A 26,600-nucleotide genomic window follows, 5' to 3' on the forward strand; every position below is an offset into this window, starting at 1 on the left:
AACTGTTGACATTTCGGATGGAAACCCTGCATCAGGAAGAGTGGGGAGGGGAGAAGATCCTCCTCTCGATGATCTCCCCTCTCCACTCTCAGTCCTGATGCAGAGTTTTGACCCAAGACATCAACAATTCCCCCATAGATTCAACTCGACCAGTTGAGTTCCTCCAGCAGATTGTATGTTGCTACAGATTCCAGCATCTGCAGTCTCTTGTGTCTCCATTTGAGAAATATTTAGATAAGCGCTTGAATCACCAAGGCATAAAAGGCCATGGAACGTGCAGATAAACGGGACTAGTAGATAGGTACAACATGGATGTGATGGGCCAAAGGACCTCTTTCTGTGCTGTACAACTCCATGACTCTATAAGAATTAGAGAACCAACCTGAACCATTTCTTTGTCCTCCAGAAAATCTCTTGCTGTGATGGAGACCAATGTGGAGCCCTTGTTTCAGGAGTCCAGTGTTGGGCAGGCAGATGACATGAGCCACCCTTTGGAACTGGCCAGATATTTCAGTGCCTTGATCCTCGAGACACTGGCCTGGAAAAGAACACCACTATCCTCTCCCCCAAAAATGGATTTGGAGGGTGTTTTGGAGACAGCTTGATCTCCTTAGCCTTCACTGAGAGAGACTGAGGGAGAAATACTAAGATAACTCCCAATGTGTTGAAAGTGATCCACGATCTTGCTATGGATCTCGATTGTTGTTGGGTGGGGACAGTATTGTGTAGTGGAAGCAGGTTGGTCAGCATCCTTTGCCTTTTGATGCCTAATGTAAGGCCCATCCTTTCTGGTTCCACAGTGAAAAATTCAATGACTCGGACACCTTAACTCAGGTGGTCTTGATACTGAAGCAGCAACAATGTTGGAGATGGAACATTCCCCACTCATCCTTTAGTTTAACTCCATTGTAGTTGGAAGCTGTTTCAAGGTGAGGTGTAGTATTGCAGAAAGAAAGATTGAGAAGAGGGTTTTTGTAGTGCCACAGTCGTTCTTGACCACAGACTGGATTGAGATTGGGTTTGTGATGGACCCTCACATTATGATCAAGACTTCCATGGCATAGGACGTTGAAGGATTTCTGAGGACAGACAAGTGGGAGAAGGATTCTCCATCAACCCTCTCAGCTAGCTTTTGTAACATCAAAGATGTCCATGTGTGGTGATGACCGCTGTCCTTTGCACTTCCCTTGGTTTTATCAGGAGATGATAATCATGTACATAGCAGCTCTTGATGGACAGAATCCAATACAACACTGGGAGGAGCTCTTTGGACTCTGAATGCAGGTGATTGAGGAAGACCTTTGTGATAACTTGCCCTGTGACAGACTGTAGAGAGACCCCTTTGTAATTACCACAATTGGACCTCCTTTCTCAAAGATGTTAATGATTATCATGGAATCATTGAATGGTTACAGCACCAAAGGAGGCCATTTGGCCCTTTGTGTCTTCACTGGATCTGTATTAGAACAACACCCCATCCCCATCTCCCATCTCCTCCCCCAGCTCCTTTCTGTGGCCTTGCAATTTTTGCCTCACTAAAAATTTATCCGATTTTCTCCAGGTCCACAAGGGAACCTGCCTCCACCACGTCTGCAGGCATTCCAGATTCCAACCATATTCTCCATAAAAATATGGTCTTTCCTCGCATCAGCCCTAACCTTCTTACCCTTTAGGAGGTGGCACGGTAGTGTAGAGGTTAGCATAACGCTATTACAGCACCAGTGGCCCGGGTTCAATTCCCGCCACTGTCTGTAAGGAGTTCGTACGTTTTCCCCGTGTCTGCATTGGTTTCCTCCGGGTGCTCCGGTTTCCTCCCACATTCCAAAGACGTACGGGTTAGGAAGCTGTGAGCATGCTATGTTGGCACCGGAAGTGTGGCGACACTTGCGGGCTGCCCCCAGAACATTCTCAGTAGCATAAAAAGACACATTTCACTGTGTGTTTTGATGTACATGTGACCAATAAATAAATATCTTAACTTTATACCTGTGACCTCTTGTCCTCGACCCCTCCACCAACAGGACCAACCTCCCACTATCCATTCCGTCCTGACCACACATCATTTTATAGACTTCTATCAAATCGCCCCTCAGCCTTGTCTTCTCTAAAGAGCGCCAGCCTCTCTCATCTGTGCTTGTAATGGAAGTCCCTCATTCCAAGCATCATCCTTGTAAATCTTTTCTGAACCTTCTCCAATGCCTTCACACTTTTCACATAAAGAAGCATGTATACTTGAGCACAATACTCTAGTTGAGGCCAGACCTGTGCCTGTGATCCTTTAAGCAAGCTTTTCATTGCACTGTACCTCAATGTACTTGTGCACATGACTATTAACTCGACTTGACTTGACTTCCCTGCTTTTATACCCTATGCCTCTATTGATAAACCTCTGATCTCCTTACTGGCTTTGGAGGTGGTGAAGAGGAGGTTCACCAGGTTGATTCCGGAGATGAGGGGGTTAGTCTATGAGGAGAGATTGAGTCTCCTGGGACTATACTCGCTGGAATTCAGAAGAATGAAAGGGGATCTTATAGAAACATATAAAATCACAAAAGAGATAGATAAGATAGAGGCAGGAAGGTTGTTTCCACTGGTAGGTGAGACTAAAACTTGGGGGGACAGGCTCAAGATTCGGGGGAGTAGATTTAGGATGGATAAGATATCTTCATTAGTCGCATGTACATCGAAACACACAGTGAAATGCATCTTTTACGTAGAATGTTCTGGGGGCAGCCCGCAAGTGTCGCCACGCTTCTGGTGCCAACTTAGCATGCCCACAACTTCCTAACTCGTACACCTTTGGAATGTGGGAGGAAACCGGAGCACCCGGAGGAAACCCACGCAGACACAGGGAGAAGGCGAGGAAGAACTGCTTTTCCCAGAGAGCAGTGAACCTGTGGAATTCTCTGCCCAGGAAAGCAGTAGAGGCGACCTCATTAAATATATTTAAGACAAAGTCAGGTAGATTTTTGCACAGTAGGGGAATTAAGGGTTATCGGGAAAAGGCAGGTAGGTGGAGCTGAGTCCACGGCCAGATCAGCCATGATCTTATTGAATGGCGGAGCAGGCTCAACGGGCCAGATGGCCTCCTCCTGCTCCTATTTCTTATGTTCTAAACCCCAGAATTGTTTATGTTTTACCAGCTGTTTTCCCAACCACTTTCAGTGATTTATGAACACACATCACTGTCCCTCTTCTCTTTTTGGACAATATTCTTTATTCCTTATCTCATTCTTCCTATCAAAATACTTCACCTTACGTTCCTCCACATTGAACTGCACCTGCCACACATCTGCCCATTCTACCTGCCTGTTTTTTATCCTCCAGTAATTTATCATGACCTCCTCTGCTATTTCAAAATTCAGAAATTATGCCTTCTACCCACTGGTCTCGGTCATTAATATAGATCAAGATTACAAATATAGATTAGAATCTCTTACTCCACAGCAATGTCTTCTTCTTCCCAGATGAGAAAGATGTAGTCATGAACTTACACCATAAGGAATGAACTGTTTTAATATTGCAGCTTAAATGATTGATCACATTGCCCCAACACTTGCTCAGTACTGACACGTGATCAGTCACAGAAGTACAACGGAAAAAGGGACTGAGAACTTTTGCATTTCCTCTGGGTTATTTCTTCTTTCATCACCTTTGGATGAAGGCATCATGAGAAAACGTTTGTTTCTTAAAAAATTTCTTAGATAGCCCTTGGTTAAAAAGAAATGTTGGTTTTGACTATTTTTTCAAATGTGTTCTTGTAAACGGAGAAGTTTACCATTCACCTCCCCCTCTCAGTCAGATCCAAAGTTCCCAGGCTTTCCTTTATTGACCTCTCCTTCCAGATTTATAAGTTGCTCATGCAGCCCTATCAGGTGATTTATACGTTATCACTTTAAATGCCCTTTATTGTTTGCCTGATTCGTACTGATCACCTGCCCCCTTCCACCAGCCCCCTCGCCTGATATGTGCCTACTCCTCATAGAACATAGAACAGCGCAGCACAGTAATAGGCCCCTCAGCCCACAATCTCTGTGCCAAACATGATGCCAAATTAAGCTAATCCCATCTGCCTGCACATGATCCATATCCCTCCATTCCCTGCATATTCATGTGACTTTCTAAGAGCCTCCTCAGCACCACTATCGCATCTGCCTCCACCACCTCCCCTGGCAGTCCGTTCCAGGTACCCACCACTCTCTGTGTAAAAAAACTTGCCTTGCACATCTCCTTTAAACTTTCCCCCTCTCACCTTAGAGCTATGCCCCTCAGCATTTGGCAGAGAGTCATAGAGTCATACAGCACGGAAACAGGCCCTTCAGCCCAACAGGTCCATGCCGACCAAGATGCTCATCCAAGCCAAGCCCATTTCCCAGCGTTTGGCCCATAACCTTCTGAACCTTTCCTATCCATGTACCTGTCCGACTGTCTTTTGTTATTATTGACACTTCTACCCTGGGGAAAAGATTCTGACTGTGTAACCTATCCATGCCTCTAATAACTTTATAAACTTCTATCAGATATCCCCTCAGCCTCTGATACTCCAGAGAAGACAATCCAATTTTTTTCCAAGCTCTCCTTATGGCTAAAACTTCTAATCCAGGCAGCATCCTGGTAAACCTCTTCTGCATCCTCTCCAAAGCCTCCTCATCCCTCTTGTAATGGGCCAACCAGAACTGCACACAATTTCTTTTACCTGATATCTCCCCCTTCCTCCCCATCAACTAACTGCCCAATTACCCCCATAGTCTGCCCAACCTAACCCCACCCCAATCATCTGTTGAAACGCCACCCTCGTGGGATATACTCAGGTATGACCAGTTAGAGTGCAAGCAGCACCCTCTGCCTCCAGTCAGCTGCTTGCACCCTTACTGGTCATACCTGAATATATCCCACAGCCTTCCTCCTTACCATCAGGGTGAATGTCACAGCTTTACAAATCCACCATTATACAATTCCCAATCTGCTGGAGGAACTCAGCGAGTCGAGCAGCACCTGAGGGAGAAAAGGAACTGTTGACATTTCGGGTCAAAACCCTGCATCAGGAGTCGTGACCCGAAACATTGACAATTCCTTTCCTCCCACAGATGCTGCTTGACCCGCTGAGTTCCTCCAGCAGATTGTTTGATGCTCCAGATTCCAGCATCTGCAGTCTCTTGTGTCTCCGTTGTACTATTTCTCATATGTAACCCGAAGGGTATATCATAGGTGTAAGGCGTACATCTTGTGTATCTATCCACCTCCGCCCCCCTCCCCGGTCTCAAGACTTTATGTACCACAGCTTTGGATCCTAAGAATTAGATCATGGTTACTCTGTTCCTCAAGCCCATCCATCTGCCTGGAGTCCAAATCTTTGATGTGAATGCTAGTACCCATTAGTTTTGATACTATAAATTCATCGCCAGTTTAAACAACATCATTATTGCCTAATGGGTTATGTTCACAGGGGGTTTTGTTGTTAAGTGCATAAATTAAACAAACTATATTATAACTGGAGATTGATTCAGTTTCAACTGATGGGTGTGATAGCAAGAAAGAATTGGGAGTGGGGGGTGTCGTGGATGCTGCAAAATAGGTTGACAGGAGCGGAAAGTTGTCTCACTGATCTAGACAACTGCAGTTTATAAATCAGAGGCCACAAGGACACCTATCCCGAACTGGCAAGTACCTCTTTACTTCTATGGTGGTCCTAATGCATCCTCACAAACCCATCTCCTTTTTTTAACCTAAGGATTGAGAGGTTGAGGCAGGTATGTTAACAACAGTTAAAAGGTACTTGGCCAGTTACCTGGATAGGAAAGGTTTAGAGGGATTTGGACCAAATGTGGGCAAATGGGACTAGCTTAGATGGGAGTCATGGCCAGTATGGATCAGTTGCGCTGAAAGGCCTGTTTCTTTGCTGTGTGACTCTATGACTCTAGGTGTTTACTCCAATTTCCAAAGCAACTCAGAACAAGAGCTAGGGACAAAAGAGGCCAGAGACATAATTGTAGAACAATTTTGTTAAGTTTTATTTTGTTGGAGGCCGTGGAGATCCTTCAGGCGACATAAGCCATATGTTGGCCAGTAGATCACGAGGCAAACATTGCCCTTCCACTGACAATGATTCCTCTCAAGCCCTCCAATGGGCATATCTATTGAATGGAATTTTGGTCTTCTATTCACTGGTCAGGCAGTGATTCATGGAGACATACATCATGGAAACAGAGCATTTGGCCCACCGCATCCATGCCAATTAGTGGGTACCCATCCATTTTAATCCCACCTTCCAGCACTTGGCTCATAGCCTTCTACACACAGATGATTCAAGTGCTCATCTAGGCACTTCTTACATGCTATCATACATCTGAAGGCAGGGGCTAAAATCTTTCTGGATTTCAGGATACAAACATGTTATCTGCATTAACTCCCATGTAGAGTCACCAAACCTGCGCAGTTGAATCATCTGAGAGGCTGGTAAGGAACTCTGTGCTTTCCTATTGGCTGTGAGAAGGCAGGGGTTCATGTGGATGGACATGTTGACTGCCCAATGGTGGGAGTGTGGGGACTGTTGCTCTGGAAGCTGGGAAGTCACATTTTGCAACCTGTAGGAATGCTACCAAGCAGAAATGGCATCACCACCCTGACCATGAATTGATCGTGTCCTGATGCTGGAAGGTAACATGGTGCTTCATTATAAACATATAAATATGTCTTCCATTAGTCATGTTGAATCATAATGGTGGCTGTGCATTCAGCACCAACAACTCTGGTAAAATTTAGTTAAAACTCCGCAAATTGGCCACACAAGTAGGTAGGGTGGTAAAAAAGGTATACGGCATGCTTGCCTTCATTAGTTGGGGGCAATGAGTATCAGAGTCGGGAAGACACATTGCAACTACATAAAACTTTGGTTAGGGTATACTTGGAGTATTGTGTGCAGTTCTGGTCACCCCATTACAGGAAGGATGTAGAGGCTTTGGAAAGGGTGCAGAAGAGGTTCTCCAGATACTGCCTAGATTAGAAGGTACGAACTATAAAGGAGAGGTTGGACAAACTTGGGTTGTTTTCTCTGGAGTGCTTGAGGCTGAGGGGAGACCTGACAGAGGTTCATAAGAATACGTAAGGCATAGATAGAATAGACAGGCAATATCTTTTCTCCTCGAGTCAAAATGTCTAATACTAGAGGACATGCATTTAAGGTGAGAGGGGGGTAAGTTGAAAGGAGATGTGCAGGGCAAAAAGTTTATAAAATTATGACAGGCATAGATAGGGTAGACGGTCAGAATCTTTTCCCCAGGGTAGAAATATCAAATACTAGAGAACATGCATTTAAGGTTTGAGGGAGAGAGTTTAAAGGAGACGTGGGGGGCAAGGTTTTTACCCAGAGAGTGGTGGGTGCCTGGAACGGGCTGCCAGGGGTAGTGGAGGAAGCAGATACAATAATGGTATTTAAGAGGCTGTCAGATAGACACATGAATATGCAGGGAATAGAGGGATATGGATCATGTGCAGGCAGACGAGATTTAGTTTCATTCAGCAACATGGCCGGCACAGATATTGTGGGCCGAAGGGCCTGTTCCTGTGCTGTACTGTTCCATGTTCTAAATTTATTGAGAAATATACACTTACACTGTGCATTAGAACATATTAAAAAGTATCAGTATTCTAGTCCTTCCCTTTTGCCTGCAGACAATTTCCTACAAAGCAGCTTTATTCAGATAAACTGTCGGCCATAAAGAGCAGTAGCATCATTTTGGACTGGCAAAGATCCAAGGAGTTTATATGAAAAGCCAGGCAATAAAACCTTCAAAGTAGTTCAGCGCTTGAGGTAATATGGCAGATAATGGTGGGAACCGACTGGCAATTAATCAAATGTTGTAAAATGGGAAGTCATGAAATAGTTGAAGTTTTTTTACATTGTCAATTTGGAAAGGATATGCATAAACAATTGCGAACAGAGTAAACCGGATTAAGAAAAAAGCTTTGCTGGTCTCTCAACTTTGTTGCAAGGAGTACATTCTGAAGAAGACATATTTATGGATTCTCCGACATCCTCTGAGTAATCACCAGGGGATGAGAAAATATCTTCTAGCGCTGGCCCTTTCAACAAAATGCCACATTTTGACCTTCATTTAGCATGCAGATAACCTTTTAACTGGAAAGGTTCCAGTGTGGTTTGAGTACAAATGACGTATGACAGGCTCTTCAAGATTGCACACAGAGACAGACAGCGAGGTTGCCTTCCCATCCTTCAAGCTGTTTGTTCTTTCAAGATAGGACATCACACCAATGGCAGCCCAGACGCAGGAAGCTTCACTGCACTTATACGTAATTCCAAATGAGTTTGAAGCCTCAACAATTTACAAACATGCATGCATTTAGTCTCACAACACGATAGAAATTTTCCATCTAAAGGTCAGAAAAATGCTTCCCATTGATGCCATTTAATTGAATCCATATTTACCGTCAGTTCCTTCATTACTCTGTGCTTATCATCTCACTGCAACACTCGATACATGGACTGGAGCAGAGGAAAGAGATTTACCACCAGCTCCTTGGGAGCAACCAGGAATGGGCAATTTATGTTGGCTTCCCGATCCCAACAAAATGACTTCAACAAATGAAGTCTCCCTTTTTGCCAAAAGATGATTTTTGCAGCAGGAGTCAGTGTTTGGAGATGTGTTTATCAAAATGCAATAACGGGAACCCAATGGATTCAGTTTTAAACATCTGTCTTGGAAACGGGATCACAAAACACGATTTAGAAATTGTACAGGAATTAAATTGGCTGAAACTTAAAACCTAACACGCACTAATGAACTGGGGCTTACTTGGAGGAGGAAGAATCAGTGTTTTGTACACTTCTCAGCTCCAATCGGTAGCATTGAATACAGTGTGCATCGATGGCACTAAAGCGCATCTGTCTCCAAAATTCACTCTGTTCAAGACAATGGAATGAATGTCAGGGCCAACGTGTAGTGCACTGAGGCAAATGCATTTGTCATTACCAACCAGCAATGGATTTCTAAGTGTCCATCACCCACAACCTCAGGGTAAAGCACTTTTCTTACTTACAGTATTACAATACAGAAGGCCATTTGATTCATCGGGTTCATGCCAGCTCCAAGCAGAGTTACAGCATCAGTCCTCTTCGTCCTTATTTCCTTGGGCCCCTACAACTTATTCTCTCTCACATGCCCATCAACTCCCTCTTAATTTATTTGCCACACCTACACGAAGGGGTAATTTACTATGGTCAATTAACCTACAATGATGTCTTTGGGATGCGGGAGGAAACCAGAGCACTTAACAGAAGCGTTTAACACTTAACCATCACCCAAGGTTAGAATCGAACCTGGACCCTTGAGGCGGTGAGGCAGCAGCACTAACTACTGCGCCACCATACTATGAAGTAAAACTGGAAGAGCAAGTCAGATCAAAGTGCCTTGCGACCTATTGGTGGTGTCTCACTCATGCAGACAGACTATGCAGAAGTATGAATCATTAGGAAATTTTAGCCACTTAACTGTGCAGCCTGGTATTTCAGTGGTATTTTGTAAAATACCTCCTCCTCCTTTTCTTCGATCTCTCAGACCAACCGAAACCCAAGATCCCTCAATGTCTCCTGGCAACCTTAAACACCCATCACAATTGCATGTGGGTGACTCCTTCTAGACAAATGGTTCAGACAGCCAGACAACAAGTGGAATCTTAATGAAGATGGTCCATTAAAATGATCTGAGGCTTCCATGCCCCTCTCTCGTCAAGCACCTAGACCTTCAGCTGCTTCCTGTTTGTGTTGTTTAACAACGGATCCTGGCTACTGTTTGCTGTGATTCTATGTACGGATGATATACATTCTCAAGCAGATCAAACTGATTCCAGGTATAATTCCAACGTCATCTTGGCTTAATGGGCAGTACTCATTAATAGGTAAATGAGGAATGTCATGGGTTCATATCCCACTCCTGAAATTAGAGTGTGAAAGTCCAGCTGCGTGCTGTGCTGCAGTACTATCTTAATTCCATCCACCCACTGCCATCAAGAGGAAGTTTTTGTCTCTCTACCAATTTATTAGTTCCTTTAAAAAATATACATAAACCCTTATCAAACTGTGATACGGTCACAGCTCAAATATTGAGTATAGTTCTGGTCGCCACAGTACAGGAAGGATATGGTGTTCCTGGGGAGATGCAGAGGAGATTTACCAGGACTTGAGAAGTCTAAGTCTAGGCTGGCACTGTTTCCTTTGGAACAAAGGAGACTGAGGACAGATTTAATTGGTGTGTATAAGACCTATTTCCCACAGTCAGTTACTGGGACACTTAGGACAAAGTTAATTGGAAGAAGGTTGAGAGAGGAGTTGAGAAAAATTATTCCACTCCATGAGTGGTGAGGATTTGGAACTAACTCCCTTAGAGGAGATACAAGTGACTGCAGATGCTGGAATCTGGAGTAACAAACAAATTAATTGAATCAGGAAAATGGTAGCAGATGGATTTCATGCAGCCAAGAGGTCAATGGTTTTTGAGTGAAAATGATTGATGTAGATATATTTTTTTAAATGGACAAAGGTTCAGGGCTTGAAAGCCCAAAAGATTTCAGGATCCCACTTATACACATCACTAAAAAGTGGTCCCCAGGAAGAAAAAAAATGAAAGGCCATGAAATAATACTCTTTACATCTCCAGAGTTAGAGAATAGACAGAAATGGACAGTTGATGTTTTGGGTCAAGAACCTTCATCTGGACCAGTGAACTGTCCAATTCCTTCCACAGATGCTGCTTAACCTGCTGAGTTCCTCCAGCATTTTGTTTGTTGCTCCTAACTCCCTTGAAAGGTGATGGAGGCAGAAACACTGGGGTGAGAACTTAAAGAACCATCACCTGCGGGGCTTTGGACCAACAGATGGGGATCTGGATAGATCTAAGCTCCACTTTTGGCCGGCAGGGACAGGATGGACCTCTGTGCTGTCTGTTTCTATAATTCTATGATATCACTTAACCTCAAATATAAATCTGTGTGAGGTAATCTCCCTTTTATAATTAATCCTTGCTTCCCTGAAAACATAATGGTCCATCCATAATTCCATGCAATACCAATGTACTAATGACTAGTGCCCAGAACTGTACAGATGTTCCAGCTGTAGTAAGATTATGGTTTTATGATGCTACTGCAAAATGATAGTGTAATGGTTAGCATAACGCTATAACAGCGCCAGCGACCTGGGTTCAATTCCCACCGCTGTCTGTAAGGAGCTTGTACGTTCTCCCCGCGTCTGCGTGGGTTTCCTCCGGGTGCTCCGGTTTCCTCCCACATTCCAAAGACGTACGGGTTAGGAGCTGTGGAAAGCTTATGTTGTTGCCAGAAGCGTGGAGACAATTGCGGGCTGCCCCAGCACATTCTCAGTAATGCAAAAAGATGCATTTCACTGTGTGTTCCGACGTACATGCGACTAATAAATAAATCTTATATTATCATACCTTATCTTATCTTAGAACATAGAACATAGAACAATTACAGCACAATTCAGGCCCTTCGGCCCACAAAGCTGTGCCAAACATGTCCCTACCCTAGAGATTACTAGGCTTACCCATAGCCCTCTATTTTACTCAGCTCCATGTACCTATCTAACAGTCTCTTGAAAGACCCTATGGTATCACCCTCCACCACCGTTTCCGGCAGCCCATTCCACGCACTCACCACTCTCTGAGTAAAAAACTCACCCCTGACATCTCCTCTATATCTACTCCCCAGCACCTTAAACCTATGTCCTCTTGTGGCCACCAATTCAGCCCTGGGGAAAAGCCTCTGACTATCTACCCTATCAATACCTCTCATCATCTTATACACCTCAATCAGGTCCCCCCTCATCTTCCGTCGCTCCAAGGAGAAAAGGCCGAGTTCCCTCAACCTCAATCTTATCTACTCTCTTACTCTGGAGATGTGAAGAGTATCGTTTCATGGGCTTTCATCCTTTTCTTCCTGGGGACAACTGTTTAGTGATGTGTATAAACGGGGCCCTGAACTCTTTTGGGCTTTCAAGTCCTTAACCTTCATCCATTTAAAAAATAAATACCGACATCTATCATTTTCACTAAAAATCATTGACCTCACAGTTAGTTGCGTGAAATCCATCTGATACTATTTTGTCTACTCGATTAATCTTGCAGTTTTTATAATTCTCTTCCTATATATACAAATTACTAATTGCTACCTATTTTAAGCCATTGGCAAATCTGAAAATTGGTATAATCTATGTATAAGTTGTGTTGTGGTATAAATTTTCTCTCCATTAATTTCTTCAGTTTTATGAAAGCAATTTTTGGGTTTAAAATACATTTAGCTTTTCCAAGATATACTTTGGGTCAATATTGGAAAGTACAACCAATTCAAATTTTGTAACCATATTCATTCTGTTAATGTTGCATTATGTTACCATTTCATTGTTCAGGTAAAATTTAATTCAGTATGAACAAGCTGAAAATATGGACGTCATCAAGCTGTGTCTTGAAAAATAAATGTCAATTTTTACCAAGTCTAATTTTATTGGATAAACATATTGGTGTATAAGTTGTAACAGTGTAAGAGTTGCCATACACCAACTTTCCAGCTCCTTCTATGCAATATGGTTTTCTGCTGCATTAAATGAATTATGAATGAATAGAAAATAGTTAAGCGCAAATCATGATGGAACACAACCAGTTTGAGTACTTAGCGGTATTCCTACTCTGACTCCCAGGGATAAAACAGCTCTGCTTGCAAGGCCAATAGATGACAGCTCAGACAGCAATTCTGTCTCATTTTCCAAACTTTTTTAGTTATAAATAAACAATTAATTTTCTAAAGAAAAACTCTAAAAAGAAAGAGCACCTTTCAAAGATATATTCAGGTAAATAGAGGGCAAAGCACAAAATCAAAATAGTGCAGATGCTGGAAATCAAAACTCAAAATGTTTGTGTGCAAGCTCTGAAGTCCATTAAGCAGACCAAGCTCAAAAGAAAGACTAGTATTCCTCACACACTCTTCTTAATTGCATGCTCCAAATCACTTTTGCAACTGATTAAATGTTGAAGTAAAGTCTCTTCGAGGAAACTTGTGGACAATATGGAAAAGACTGCAGCTAATTCAGATGCAGCAATTTCCAAAAACAAAATGATGTCCTAAAAATAAGTAGTGAAGGAGATACAGAACAGACTTACCTCAATCACCAGAGCAGAACAAGGAATTGAAAGGAAATTCATCTTTGCCTGGTGGCCCTGAACACAACATGTAGTGTCTTCACTGGAATGAACTTAAGAGGCAAAATACAACCGAATAACATCGCCCATGCGGTGTGCTTAGGGCTACCAACCAGGGATGAATGTCAGGGCTAACATATCTTTGAACTATGATGTTTCAAAATTCCTTTGTACGAATAGCGGATGATTAAAAAGGAGAAAGAGCTCACAGCTGTCAGGTGTCGCTAGTGTTGCAACACACCATTCATCTCCCCGACTGAAATCTACAGTGTCAGCTCAGCCCCCAGAAACAATAATATAACAAAGTGCAGTTGGGTTCTTAAGTTGGTTCTAAAAAAATCCACCTTCAATGGGTGGCCATCCATTGCCCTCACCTGGAAGAACCCAAATGATCAGCTGCTGAAAATATGCTTGCAGAGATTGATTGTTGTGAATCAATTGCTACTGCTTGTGTCGGGTCTAACACGGCTGGAAACAGTTCAGTTTACCAGATAAGAGTCTTCAGTCAAAACTGTCTTCAGTTTAATCATTTTAAAGTAAGTCGCTGATAAATGAATGTTTCTTTGAAATGAATGGAAATCTGATGTAACAAGTTGAGTCTAGACTTTGAATGATAACTCACAGAGGTTCTCCCAGGATGCTCGGGATATCACAGAAAAATTATCATTGAGAAGGAGGCCATTTGGCCCTCAGCAAGTGTCCTGACTTTATGCAAGAGGCATCAAGCTGGTGTATCTCCTTCATAGGCTTTCATCCTTGTAAATTCTTTTCTTTCAGCTCATTTATTCCTTAATTGCAACATTTAAAAGACAACTTGGACAGGTACAGGGATAGGAAAGGTTTGGAGGGATATGGGCCAAATGCAGGCAAATGGGACTGGCTCGGTTAGGCACCTTGGTCAGAATGGACGTTGGGCCGTAGGACTTGTTTCCGTGCTGTATGACTCGATAGATGACTCCTTATCCATCTCCCTGTGCTTCAATTGAGTCAGCCTTATTACTGCCTCTGGCAGTGCCTTCTACTCACTGTGGAACAAACTTTTTCCTCATGTTACCTTTGGTTCTTTTGCCAATCAAATTTGCCACTTCGGGCTGCACAGTGAAGAAACTGGTAGAGTCACTACCTCATAGCTCCAACAACCCCTGTTCAACTCTGACCTCTGGTGCTGTCCGTGTGGTTTGCACTATCTCCCTGTGACTGCTTGGGTTTCCCCCTGGTTCTCCGGTTTCATCCCATCTCCCAAAGACTTGTGGATTGGTCGGTTAGTTGGCCATTATAGGTTGCTGTCGTGTGTAGGTAAGAGGGACTCTGGGGGAGGGTTGATAGGAGTATAGGGAGAAGAAAACTGGGAGCAGTGTGAATAGGTGTTTGATAGTTGGCATGGGCTGCTTCCATGCCTTATAAGATAAGATTCCTTTATTAGTCACATGTACATCGAAACGCACAGTGAAATGCAGCTTTGTGTAGAGTGTTCTTGGGGGAGTGTTCTTATAAGATAAGAGATAGGATAAGATTTCTTTATTAGTCACATGTACATCGAAACGCACAGTGAAATGCAGCTTTGTGTAGAGTGTTCTTGGGGGAGTATTCTTATAAGATAAGAGATAGGATAAGATTTCTTTATTAGTCACATGTACATTGAAACACACAGTGAAATGCAGCTTTTGCGTAGAGTGTTCTGGGGGCAGCCCGCAAGTGTCGCCACACTTCCGGCGCCAACATAGCATGCCCACAACTTCCTAACCTGTACGTCTTTGAAATGTGGGAGGAAACCAGAGCACCGGGAGGAAACCCACACAGACACGGGGAGAACGTACAAGCTCCCTTTTGACAGTGGCCGGAATTGAACCCGGGTCACTGGCACTCTAAAGTGTTACCCTAACTGCTGCACTACTGTGCCTGCCATGACTCGACAACTCTCTGATTCTTTTGCAAGAGTGTGGCTTTGATAAAATAGCACCAGATGCAGAATCAGTATTCAGACCTTGGGCTTTAGAGCAACTGAGTGTTCTCAGAAGTTTGCAGTCCCCCATTTCTTGCATATGGTGAGTTCCTGGTGTCAGTGATTCCAAATGCAAAGTGGAAACCAAATGTTTCGGAGAGAGAGATAACTGGAGGGAGTTGGTCAGCACTCAAGATGGAGTCCACCAAGGCACTTTGTGGTTTCTCCTTTTACTGTTGCAACATGACAAAGTGAGCAGAATTAAAGAGAGGGATACAACAAAAGAACAAATACCAAAACAAATAGAATAGCCCTGTCTGTCACAGTTCAAGCTGTATATCTCCGGGTCAAATTGATTGCACACTCCGGGGTGCATCTCAGGGGGAGCTGAAGGTACAAGTTGGTAAGGCAGCACAAGGAGGTAAAGCAGAATTAAAATTTCCAGTGGGAATGGTAAAGAGGACCATAGACCCAATTGGAACCGAGAGATTACTCCCTTCACACCCGAGGCTCAATTTGGCCCCATGCCCAGTTCAAATAATCAAATCAGTTTGCACCTTCCTCCCATGGAATCCTTGGTCTCCACAGAGAGGTGGCTGGCATGACACTCCCTACCTCTACAACCATCTCGAGCTACCTTCTACCTTGTGTTCCTTGGCTGCACCAATGGCAGCTATTGCTCCAGCTGCTGACTTGGATTGGCGTCCAATTATTCAGCAATGAAATTTTACAGTGTTAAGATTGTTCTGTCCTGGGCTGTGTGGTGGTGTGGGATTTTATTCTAAATCCTCATTATTCACAAAGGGAGGGAGCACAGACACATACCACTTTGGCCATTGGCAATGTCACTCAGGCTGCAGTGATTTACAGCTGTCAGTCCCTCAATGGATATAACAACATCAACATAAGTTTCAGCTTATCAAAATGAGCTGAAATACACAAGCCGCCTATTCTTCCCCATTTCTGACTCCCAGTGTTCCCAACCCTGACCCTGACCCCAATCCCAATCCCATCTCTGGCCACACACTGAGGATTCATATTTCACAACACGCCAGCAACTAAACATCAAATGCAAACCACTTCATGGCAAACAGGATTCACCGTATGTTTAGGAGAGGGCTCTGGGAGAGATTGCCAACATTTTCAGTAAAGTATAGGCAAGCTCATGTGTACCTGGATCCAAGAATAATGGGACAGCGGATCACGAGGATTTAGTGGACGTGCTCCCACAGCTTGTAACAAAAGTTGTGCCCTTGATCACTACAGGGTCAAGGAACCTCCTCAAAGAGTGAAAAAAAAGGTGAATGAATGAATCATTACACATCTCACAACTTTAGGGCAGTCTTGGCAAAGAAATGGGACTGATCAGGAATAAACACTTCAATTTTTAAAATGACACTTCCTGTTCTTGTTTCTGTAAGGCGAATTGCTTTAATGCATTTCCTGATTACTGGCTTCTTGGCTTTTGTACTTGTAACTCTTTCACTCTAGATTAGGATCAGCTTCGAATTGCTGCCTAGTATGTTGTGGTCTATTCCAGTTCACTTCACTGAGGCGATGTTCCCTTCTTTTTAAATCTCCTTGAATGTCGATGAGGTTCAACACAACTGCTCGTGAAGCAAAAACAGCCCACATTTAGCTCACAATTTTGACTGAGAGAAGGGTTCACAAAATACTGCCCAAGAACATTGTTAGGCAAGGTTTGACATCAAGCCAAACGAAGTAATACTTGATTAGAAGTGGCAAGTTTTATGAAGTGTCTTAAAAGAGAGAGAGTGATAACGAGGCAAATGTTCAAGGAGGGTGTTCCACAGCTTAGGCATTGGGATCGGTCTTTTGTTGTCACATGTCTGAGTTGTCACATGTCTGAGATGCAGTGAAAAATTTAGCTTTGCAAGCCATCCATACAGATCAATTCAAAAGATCAGTACATTGAGGTAGTACAAAGGGAAAAGCAATAACAGAATGCAGAATATAGTGCTGCCATCAGGCAGGAGGTACAGGACCCTGAAGACCCACACCTCAAGGTTCAACAACAGCTTCTTCCCCACTGCCGTCAGGTTCTCGAACTGATCTGAAAAACCCTGATTCAACCTCAGACGATATTTCCCTCAGCTTGCACCAGTGTTGTTATGTTATTTTTGTTTATTTTGTCATGTAAGTAATGTACAATTTTTGTTAACTTAAGTTTCTGTAACTTATGTTTGTCATGCTTGTAATGTGCTGTGCTGCTGCTGCAAAAGACTAATTTTCATGACATTTATACCCTGGGTATGTATGCCCATGACAATAAACTTGAAATTGAACTAAAACAATTCATTATTAATGCTGACCAGTGTGATATTCAGGCATGGATACACGGTGTTAGGTTGATCTCTAGAACATGATTTGGGTGACTTGGGTGATCTGCCATTAACTTTGTACAACCAGCAGTCCACAGTCTTCCACCCAGTTATTTTTAAGAACTTGCTGGATTTGCACTTTAATTGGTCATTATACCCTCCAGAGAAAGTAGGAGCTCATTATTAAATGTGTAAGTACCTTATTAATGATGTGATAATGTAATGCCAATCCAGAAAAGGAAGGTATTGTATTTTAGCTAAAGGTTGCAGGAAAAAGCCTAATGATAGTGGGCACTGAGGAATGTTCTGCTCCAGCAGGGTTTGGCCTGCTAAGGCAGTAAAAAGGATAAAAGATATTGAAATCAGCTTAAAGTAACAGTCAACCATTGTAGCCTGTTGAAAATTGAAAATTGTACACTGTAGAGCGCAGTTCTTCAGATAGGATGTTATCACCCTGGGAAAAAGTCTTGTCTCTCTGTCAAACCTGAAGGATCATTTACTTCTAATTGTGCTTTGTCACCCTCTTCATTGAGCAGCCAGTCTGTTGGGTAAAACAGAAACAATAATTGTCTTTTCTCAAAGACACCAACTGTTGTAATTGGGAAATAGCTCTAGGAAATCAAGTTCTCAGCCATTATAATTAGCCCCTTGGCCCCACTGTAAAACATTGCCAGGTTAACAGCAAAGTCCAGCGTTTTGTACGCTACGATCTACTTAACAGAGAACGAATGATAGTTCAGTGAAAATGTTACCAGCCACAATCAGAAACCCTGAAAAACAATCCAGGGCATGTGAGTTCAAATTCCAGATTAAATTCAGCTTTCAAGTATTGTTGTCTGGAGTGTAAGGGTCCAGTCCACTTAATCTCCCATCTGCTAATGCTCTACATTAGCGTCCTCTCCTCTCGCACACCCAGTTGTAAGTGCAAATCCTTCTGTTCCTTTATCCCTGTAAAGGAACTACCAGTAAATTCAAAAAATAACCTTCTTAAGGAGTGGATAAAATATGCAACATGACAACTGCTCTGCCCGTGACCGCAAGGAACTGCAGAGAGATGTGGACACTGCTCAGTTTGTCAAGGAAACGAGCCTCCCTTCCATGGACTCTGTCTACACTTCTCGCTGCCTCAGTAAAACAGCCAGCATAATCAAAGACCCCACCCACCCTGGACATTCTCTCTTCTCCCCACTCCTGAAAGCAAGCAACACCAGGCTCAAGGACAGCTTCTATCCCACAGTTATAAGACTATTGAATGGTTCCTTAATACGATAAAGTGGACTCTTGACCTCACAATCTACTTCGTTAGGACCTTGCACTTTATTGTCTACCTGCACTGCACTTTCTCTGCAACTGTGACACTTCACTCTGCATTCTGTATTGTTTTACCCTGTACTACCTCAATACACTGTGTAATGAATTGATCTGTACGAACAGTATGCAAGACAAGTTCTTCACTGTACCTCAGTACAAGTGACGGTAATAAACCAATTCCAATTCCATATGGAATCATTGAGGCATTAAGGGGAAAGGAAACTAAGTACATCAGGGATAAAGGAACAGATGGATTTGTACTTACAACTGGGTGTGTGAGAGGAGAGGATGCTAACGTAGAACATTAACAGAAGTGAGATTAAGTGGATGGACCCTTTCACTCAAGTCTTTAGAAGAACAAGAACTAATCTCATTGAATTGTGGAGAATTCTTGCAGGATTTAACAGGGTAGATGCAAGGAAGATGTTTCCCCTCGCTTGAGTGTTTGGAACCAAGGGTAAAAGTCCCAAAATAAGGGGAAGCCATTGAGAACAGAGATATGAAGAAATTTCTTCACACAGAAGATGTGAATCTTTGGGATCCTCTACCCAAGAAGGCTGTGGAGACTAAGTCACTGTGAATGTTCAAGGCACAAGTAGATGTTCAGGAAATCAGGAGTTAGTGCAAGAAACTAGTGCTGAAGTCAAAGCTATGCTCAAGGCACCTTCACTTCTATCTCTTCACATTAATCAACCAACCTCCGGCTGACTAAAAGCAGAACAAACACTTTACATTTCTAAAACACGGACAAAATTTCAATTGACTTCAAAAAAGGTAATGATTAATTGACGAGCCAGAAATGCACTTTTCTGAACATAGAATAAATAGTCACCATTGTACAAAGCCAAAGAGATCAGATAAGATCAGAATGTAGTCTTTTGTTGACAAGTAAATCAAGAAAGTAATGATGCTTCTTGTTAATGATGCAGGAGAACTGAGCCACAAAGCTTCTTTAACAGAAACTGAAGTGTTTCCTCAAAATCTGGTGCTGACGCAACTGAAAGCTCAATGACTCAAGACAAAGAAGTCACTGAGTGGCACACTGTTGGAGGCTTCACACACAATATACAGTATGATATCTTCCATTGAACCAGCTCAATGGGTGCAAAGCTAGAAAGTCTAGAACTGGAGGCATGGGGCATGAACATTATTCTTCCACGTTAGGTAATCCCCACACCCTTCCCCACAACCCCCCCCCCCCACCAGGTTTCTTCTCTTCCCTTTCCTAGCCTCTATTTTTCTACCATTTTTTCCTTTCTCTCCTTACCTTTGACCCAACCCCCGGTGGATCTGCTCTCCCCTCCTCCCCCACACCTGCCTATCACTATCTCTTAGTGCCCACCCCGCCTCCCCTCTTTTGTCCACCTTTCACTGCTCTGCTTTTCCCTCCCATCTATTGGGCTTCCCCTTTTCCTATCTTCAGTCTCTGAAGAAGGGTCCTGACCCGAAATGTTAACCACCTGCTTTTCTCCACGGATGCTGCCTGGCCTCACAAGATCACAAGACAAAGGAGCAGAAGTAGGCCATTCAGCCCATCGAGTCTGCTCCGCCACTTCACCATGAGCTAAACTATTCTCCCATCTAGCCCCAGTTCCCGGCCTGTTCCCCATATCCCTTGATACCCTGACTAATTAGATACCTATCAATCTCTGCCTTAAACTCCCCCAATGATTGGGCCTCCACAGCTGTGTGTGACAACAAATTCCATAAATGCATGACCCTCTGGCTAAAGAAATTTCTCCACAACTCTGTTCTAAATGGGTACCCTCTAATTCTAAGACTGTGTTCTCTTGTCCTGGACTCACCCACCATGGGAAACTGTTGAGTTCCTCCAGCATCATCGTGTTTTTCATCTAGATTCCAGCATCTGCAGTCCTTTTGTTTCTCAAGTGTCAGGATAGTGGTTTGATCACTGCAACTGGAGTGGGGAACTTACTCTATTTAGAGTCACAGAGTAATACAGCACAGAAACAGGTCCTTCAGCCCAGTTTGTCAATGCTGACCAAGATGCCCGTCTAAGCTAGTCCCATTTGCCTGGGTTTAGTCCATATCCTGCTAAACCTTTCCTATCCACGTACCTGACCAAGTGCCTTTTAAATGTTGTTATTCTACCTAATTAAACCACTTCCTCTGGCAGCTTAGTTATGAACCTTTCAGAACGTTATGAATCTTTGGAAATCTCCCCCCTGAGAGCAATAGATTCCTTTAAACAAAAAGGTATTCTTAAAATTATTCACAGGATACGGACAATGCTGGTTTTATTGTCCATCCATAATTATTCCTGAACTAGAAGTCACTGAATGGCGCACTGCTAGAGGTTTCATACACAATATACAGTATGATATCTTCCATTGAACCCGTTTAATGGGTGCAAAGCTAAAAAGTCTAGAACTGGAGGCATGGGGCATGAACATTATTCTGCCATGTTAGGTAATCCCCACACCCTTCCCCACAACCCCCCCCCCACCATGTTTCTTCTCTTCTTCCCTTTCCTAGCCTCTTTTTTTCTACCATTTTTTCCTTTCTCTCCTTACCTTTGACCCACCCCCCCCCCCCCATTGCATCTACTCTTACCTCCTCCCCTGCACCTGCCTATCACCGATAGCGTGGACCTGGAGAGGATGTTTCCATTAGTAGGGGAGTCTCGGACCCAAGAACACAGCCTCAGAATAAAGGGGACACCCTTTCAGAACAGAGATGGGGAGGAACTTCGTCAGCCAGAGGGTGGTGAATCTGTGGAATTCGTTGCCACGGAGGGCTGTGGAGGCCAAGTCGCTGGGTGTATTTAAGGCAGAGATTGATCGGTTCTTGATTGGTAAATCGGTAAATTGGTTTACTATTGTCACATGTACCGAGGTACGGTGAAAAACTTTGTTTTGCATGCCATCCATACAGATCATTTCATCACATCAGTACATTGAGGTAGTACAAGGGAAAAGCAAAAACAGTGCAGATTATAGTGTTACAGAGAAAGTGCAATACAAGCAGACAATAAGGTACAAGGCCGTGAAAAGGTAGATTGTGAGGTCAAGAGTCCATTTTATCGTACTAGGGAACCGTTCAATAGTCTTATAACAGCGGGACAGAAGCTGTCCTTGAGCCTGGTGGTACGTGCTTTCAGGCTTTTGTATCCTCTGCCTGATGGGAGGGGGGAGAAGAAAGAATATCTGGGGTGGGTGAGGTCATTGATTATGTTAGCTGCTTTACCGAGGTAGTGAGAAGCATAGACAGAGTCCAGGGAGAGATAAAGGGGTACAGGAAAAAGTTGTGAGAATGGGGTTGAGAAAAAAAAGCAGCCATGAATGGTAGAATAGACTTGACGGGCCAAATGGCCTAATTCTACTCCTATAGCTTGTGGTCTTATGGTCTTATTTTAAATTAGTTGAACTTAACTTGCCATAATAGGGATCAAACTTTCATCCCTGGATCAGCGGTCGAACACTCTGGCTGCTCATTCAGTAACTGCACCATCACCCCCAACTGCTTAAGTAAGGTGAATTAAAGGCTAAATATGCATGATTGAGAGTTAAGTGTGAAAGAGATATGCAATGCTCCATCACCAGCACCCCTCTTCTCTATCAGTGTTGTGTGCTGGTGACAAGTGTGTCGGGCAGAGGATGGCCCAAGCGATTTTTGGAAGTGGTTCTGTTTGGAATGTTGTCCCCTTTTTAATTTCAATGTCATCTGAAATTCCAGGAATAAAATACTCTCGATTCAGCCCTCGACAGTGTTAGAGCGCCTTCACAGTAGTGTTTGAAGAATAGAAACCCATTACCAGCCTCAGAGATTTAAAAAAAATGTCAAGCCACTGAAGGGTATCTTGTCTTTTTAGAGTCAATGAATAAAAGAGCTTTTTTTTGAGCTAAACTCTTTGGAGGAGAGAGTTGAAGGCAAAAAAAGAGTTAGAGATTTGTTGCAGCAGCAAAGTGCTGAGGTGCCCCAGTTACCCTTGCAGCTCTGACTGAGTGTATCAAATGGCATTTGTATGGATTGATTATGTGAGTGACAGAACCATCCTTTTCCACTTTACAGGTCGTTGACTCCAATCTAGTGGCTTTTGACTGTCACTGGATCTTCATAAATGAGGTAATTGTTCAAATGTGGGCAGGAGTGAAGCAAAATTCGACCAAAGTTTTGCCAAGTAGCAATGGATATTATAATTACTTTTTCATCCAGAAAGACATGAATATGTAAAGAACCTCCGAGTCCCCATTGCTCACTGATAATTCCTGTTAACTCATGCACAGTCAAAATGCTGCCCTGAAATCTAATGGATATAAATAGAAAGAGAATTCTCCTCCACAATCCATGAGCAAGATGATTGGCAGTGCTACCCTGCTGAGCTCTCCTATTCTACTGTCCTGCCTTAGCGTACACTCTGGAGGATTTGTTATTTGAGATACAGGTCCCCTTTTGTTAGCCCAGTGAATACGCCACAGCAGTGTAGCTCCATCCCATTCATACTTCGGTTCCTTGGCAAAACTTCTTGTCGCCTGGCTTCTGCTGTTTTTGTCTGTTTGGGTTTACCCACTGCATTCGTTTTAAAGAGACACTGTCATTTTTTGATCAGCTGTTGGTTACAAACTTCAAAGAATATAACCGTGGGATTATTTCAGTCTGTTATTATAAAGTGTAATCTTGCATTGTCTGCAGTAAGATTGAAGATCGCTGATTCTGGCCTTTAGTTTTTACAGATTCAGACATCAGTAGGTTCATCCCTGGTTTATTCCTCCATGAATACAGACGTTGCCTGTGAATTCTCTCACTCAACTGGGCTTGGTGCCACCTATTTTGGGAGATGGTGGGGCAGCAGAAAGGAGGGTGTATCAGCTCCTCTTTAAGTACAAGCGTAGTCAAGATTTGTCGACTTTCATTTCAAGGAAAAGATAATGACTGCACCGAACTAAGGAGGTATGCTCTCGCTGGTGAAGTGCATTGTTTGGCCCTTCTGAATGGTTTCATTGAATATAGAATGGCTGACCTGTACAATGACGCAGTTCATGGCCGGCTGATGTGCACTGAGTGGCCGTTACTCACCAGTGTGAAGGTGCCTATGACCTCACTAAGTGTTGTTCCAAAGGTCAGTGTGACCGATTTGAGTCCACTTCTTTACTTACATTTTTGCAAACAGTTGTTGAGATATCTCTGCAAAAACCACAAAGAAAAGTTTGTAAGATGCCTGCTTCTTTAGTTTAGTGTAGCCATTCTATTTTACTTTACTATACGTCAACAAATCTTGACTACGCTTGTACTTAAAGAGGAGTTGATACACCCTCCTTTCTCCTGCCCCAAGAGTTGTGTGCATTTCTGGTCACCTCATTACGGGAAGGATGTGGAGGCTTTGGAGAGGGTGCAGAAGAGGGTCGGCAGGATACTGCCTGGATTAGAGAGTATTATCTATAAGGAGAGGTTGGACAAACTTGGATTGTTTTCTCTGGAGCATCGGAGGCTGAGGGGCAACCTGATGGAAGTTTATAGGCATCGAAAGGGGCATGAGACAAGTCAAAATCTTTTTCCCAGGATAGAAATGTCAATTACTAGAGGGCATAGCATTAGATATCTTTATTAGTCACATGTACATCAAAACACACAGTGAAATACATCTTTTTGCGTAGAGTGTTCTGGGGGCAGCCCGCAAGTGTCGCCACACTTCCAGCGCAAACATAGCATGCCCACAACTTCCTAACCTGTACATCTTTGGAATGTGGGAGGAAACCGGAGCACCCGGAGGAAACTCATACAGACGCGTGGAGAACATACAAACTCCTTACGGACAGTGGCCGGAATCGAACACAGTTCGCTGGGGCTGTAATAGCGTTATGCTAACTGCTACACTACCGTGCCTGCGAGGGGGAAAGTTTAAAGAAGATGTGCAGGGCAAGTTTTTTTACACAGAGTGTGGTGGGTGCCTGGAATAGGCTGCCAGGAGTGGTGGTGGAAGTAGATACGATAGTGGTGTTTAAGAAGCTTTTAGATAGACACATGAATGTGCAGGGAGTGGAGGGATATGGACCATGTGCAGGCAGAAGGGATTAGTTTAATTTGGCACCATGTTCAGCACAGATATTGTGGGCTGAAGGGCCTGTTCATATGCTGTACTGTTCTTTGTCCTATGTTCCATCTCCCTCTTTCTCCCATTATTACTGTTTAACAAACTAGGTGGTGCCAGACTGAATGTTCCCACAGTTGAGCGAGATAATTCAACACAGGCAATCGTGTGTATTTTCCAGGAGTCACCAGGATTGGTTAAGGATAATTCTTTGTCCTTTGGGAATCTGGCACTCCCACAATGGACGCAACTGGCTTAAAGTGAATTACTTTTCTAAGAAATATAAATATCCCAGAAAGGGACGAAGAATTCCTGCCAAATTAGTTGCTTTGAGGAGTCCAGAAACAATGCACTGACCAAAATGTAAAGTGTACCACTGCTGAATGCTCACTTATCAGACTGTAAGCATCCACAGGGAACTGTCTGGTTGCTCCTCCAGACGCTGTTACCTTTCCCCAGTGACTCAGCTGGTCAGCAAACCTCTTGTGGCAAAGTGCAGAGGGGAAAGAGATTGCTTTATTAATTATTCTTGCTCTGTTTCCATGTGATATTTACACCCTACCCTCACAAGAATACTCTGCGCTGCCAGCTTTCATCAGCTGTATTCCTTGATTGATCAAATTCATCTAACTGCAACCCCCCCACTTGGTTTTCCCTTCACTGATCACTCCACCTCCATCCCAACTTCCATGCCAGCCTCACTACCCATTTCCAAATATTTTAAAACTCTAAATGTTGAACAAAAGTAGTCAAAAATAATTAAAATAAATCTATTTTTGTAATTTCCTCGATGATTGTCATTGAGTTGCTTCTCTCGTTGTCCAGGAGACTTAACATACGATTCTTGGAAACTCTACAACAATCCCGCAAGTTTGGGATCTCCAACTCTTCCTGTATTTCTTTACAACACGGAAGGAGGCCGTTTGGCCCATCAGATCTATACCAACCCTTAGACCACACCTACCCGCCACTTATCTGCCTGCCACCTACTCCCTCTCACAAGCCCATCAACTCTCCACTGATTCTCCTGACACCCACCTACACAATGGGTAGCTTCGGTCCACTGACCTACCAACACAACCTCGGGATATAGGAGGACACAGGAACGCCTGCAGGAAGTCCACAAGGACACAAGGAAATTGTGCAAAGACAGCACTGGAGGTTAGATTAAACGTTGCTGGAACTGTGCAATAGATCACAACCTGCAGTGCTCTCCTTGTGACGCTTCTGAGTAAAAGCTGTGCTTCTTGCATCCAACTGAAGTGTAACACCCTAGAAGTCTAGGATAACTGGGTGATTATTAAATCTTGGCTTGCTACCCTTTGCATTGCAGAAGTCAGCCTTTTAGCCTTTTAGCCTCTTAGCCTTTCAAGGGAAATGGGCAGTCAATGGGTGACGGGCAGGTGGAGTGGGTTCACCCACACAGTCTTCCCACTCGTCCCCTCCCCCTACCTTCCTAGTTGCCCTCCCCACCTCCCTTATCTGGTTCCATGCTCCACTTTCCTTTCTGATCAGATTCCATCATCTGCGGCCCTTTGTCACCTCCACCTATCGCCTCCCGGCCTCTGTCGCTATTCCCACCCTCCCCTCCTCCATCTGCCCGTCACCCCCTCCTCACCTGGATCCGCTTCTTGCTTGCCAGCTCTTGCTCTATCCCTTCCCCTCACCTATTTATATTGGCTACCCTTTCAGTCCAGATAAGATCAGATATCTTTATTCGCCACATGTACATC

At 43.6% G+C, this 26,600-nt stretch overlaps 1 protein-coding gene across 4 annotated transcripts in view; it reads left to right on the forward strand.

The window, feature by feature from the left end:
* Positions 1-26,600, forward strand: part of grid2 (glutamate receptor, ionotropic, delta 2) — a 930,013-nt gene that overhangs the window by 688,517 nt on the left and 214,896 nt on the right. For all 4 annotated transcript variants that reach the window (XM_052010062.1, XM_052010063.1, XM_052010064.1 and 1 more), the window contains one exon: positions 22,851-22,904. In XM_052010062.1, coding sequence (XP_051866022.1) covers positions 22,851-22,904 — 54 coding nt within the window. The remainder of the gene's footprint in view (positions 1-22,850; positions 22,905-26,600) is intronic.

Source organism: Pristis pectinata, chromosome 2 (genome assembly GCF_009764475.1).
Source record: "Pristis pectinata isolate sPriPec2 chromosome 2, sPriPec2.1.pri, whole genome shotgun sequence".
Lineage (NCBI taxonomy): Eukaryota > Metazoa > Chordata > Chondrichthyes > Rhinopristiformes > Pristidae > Pristis > Pristis pectinata.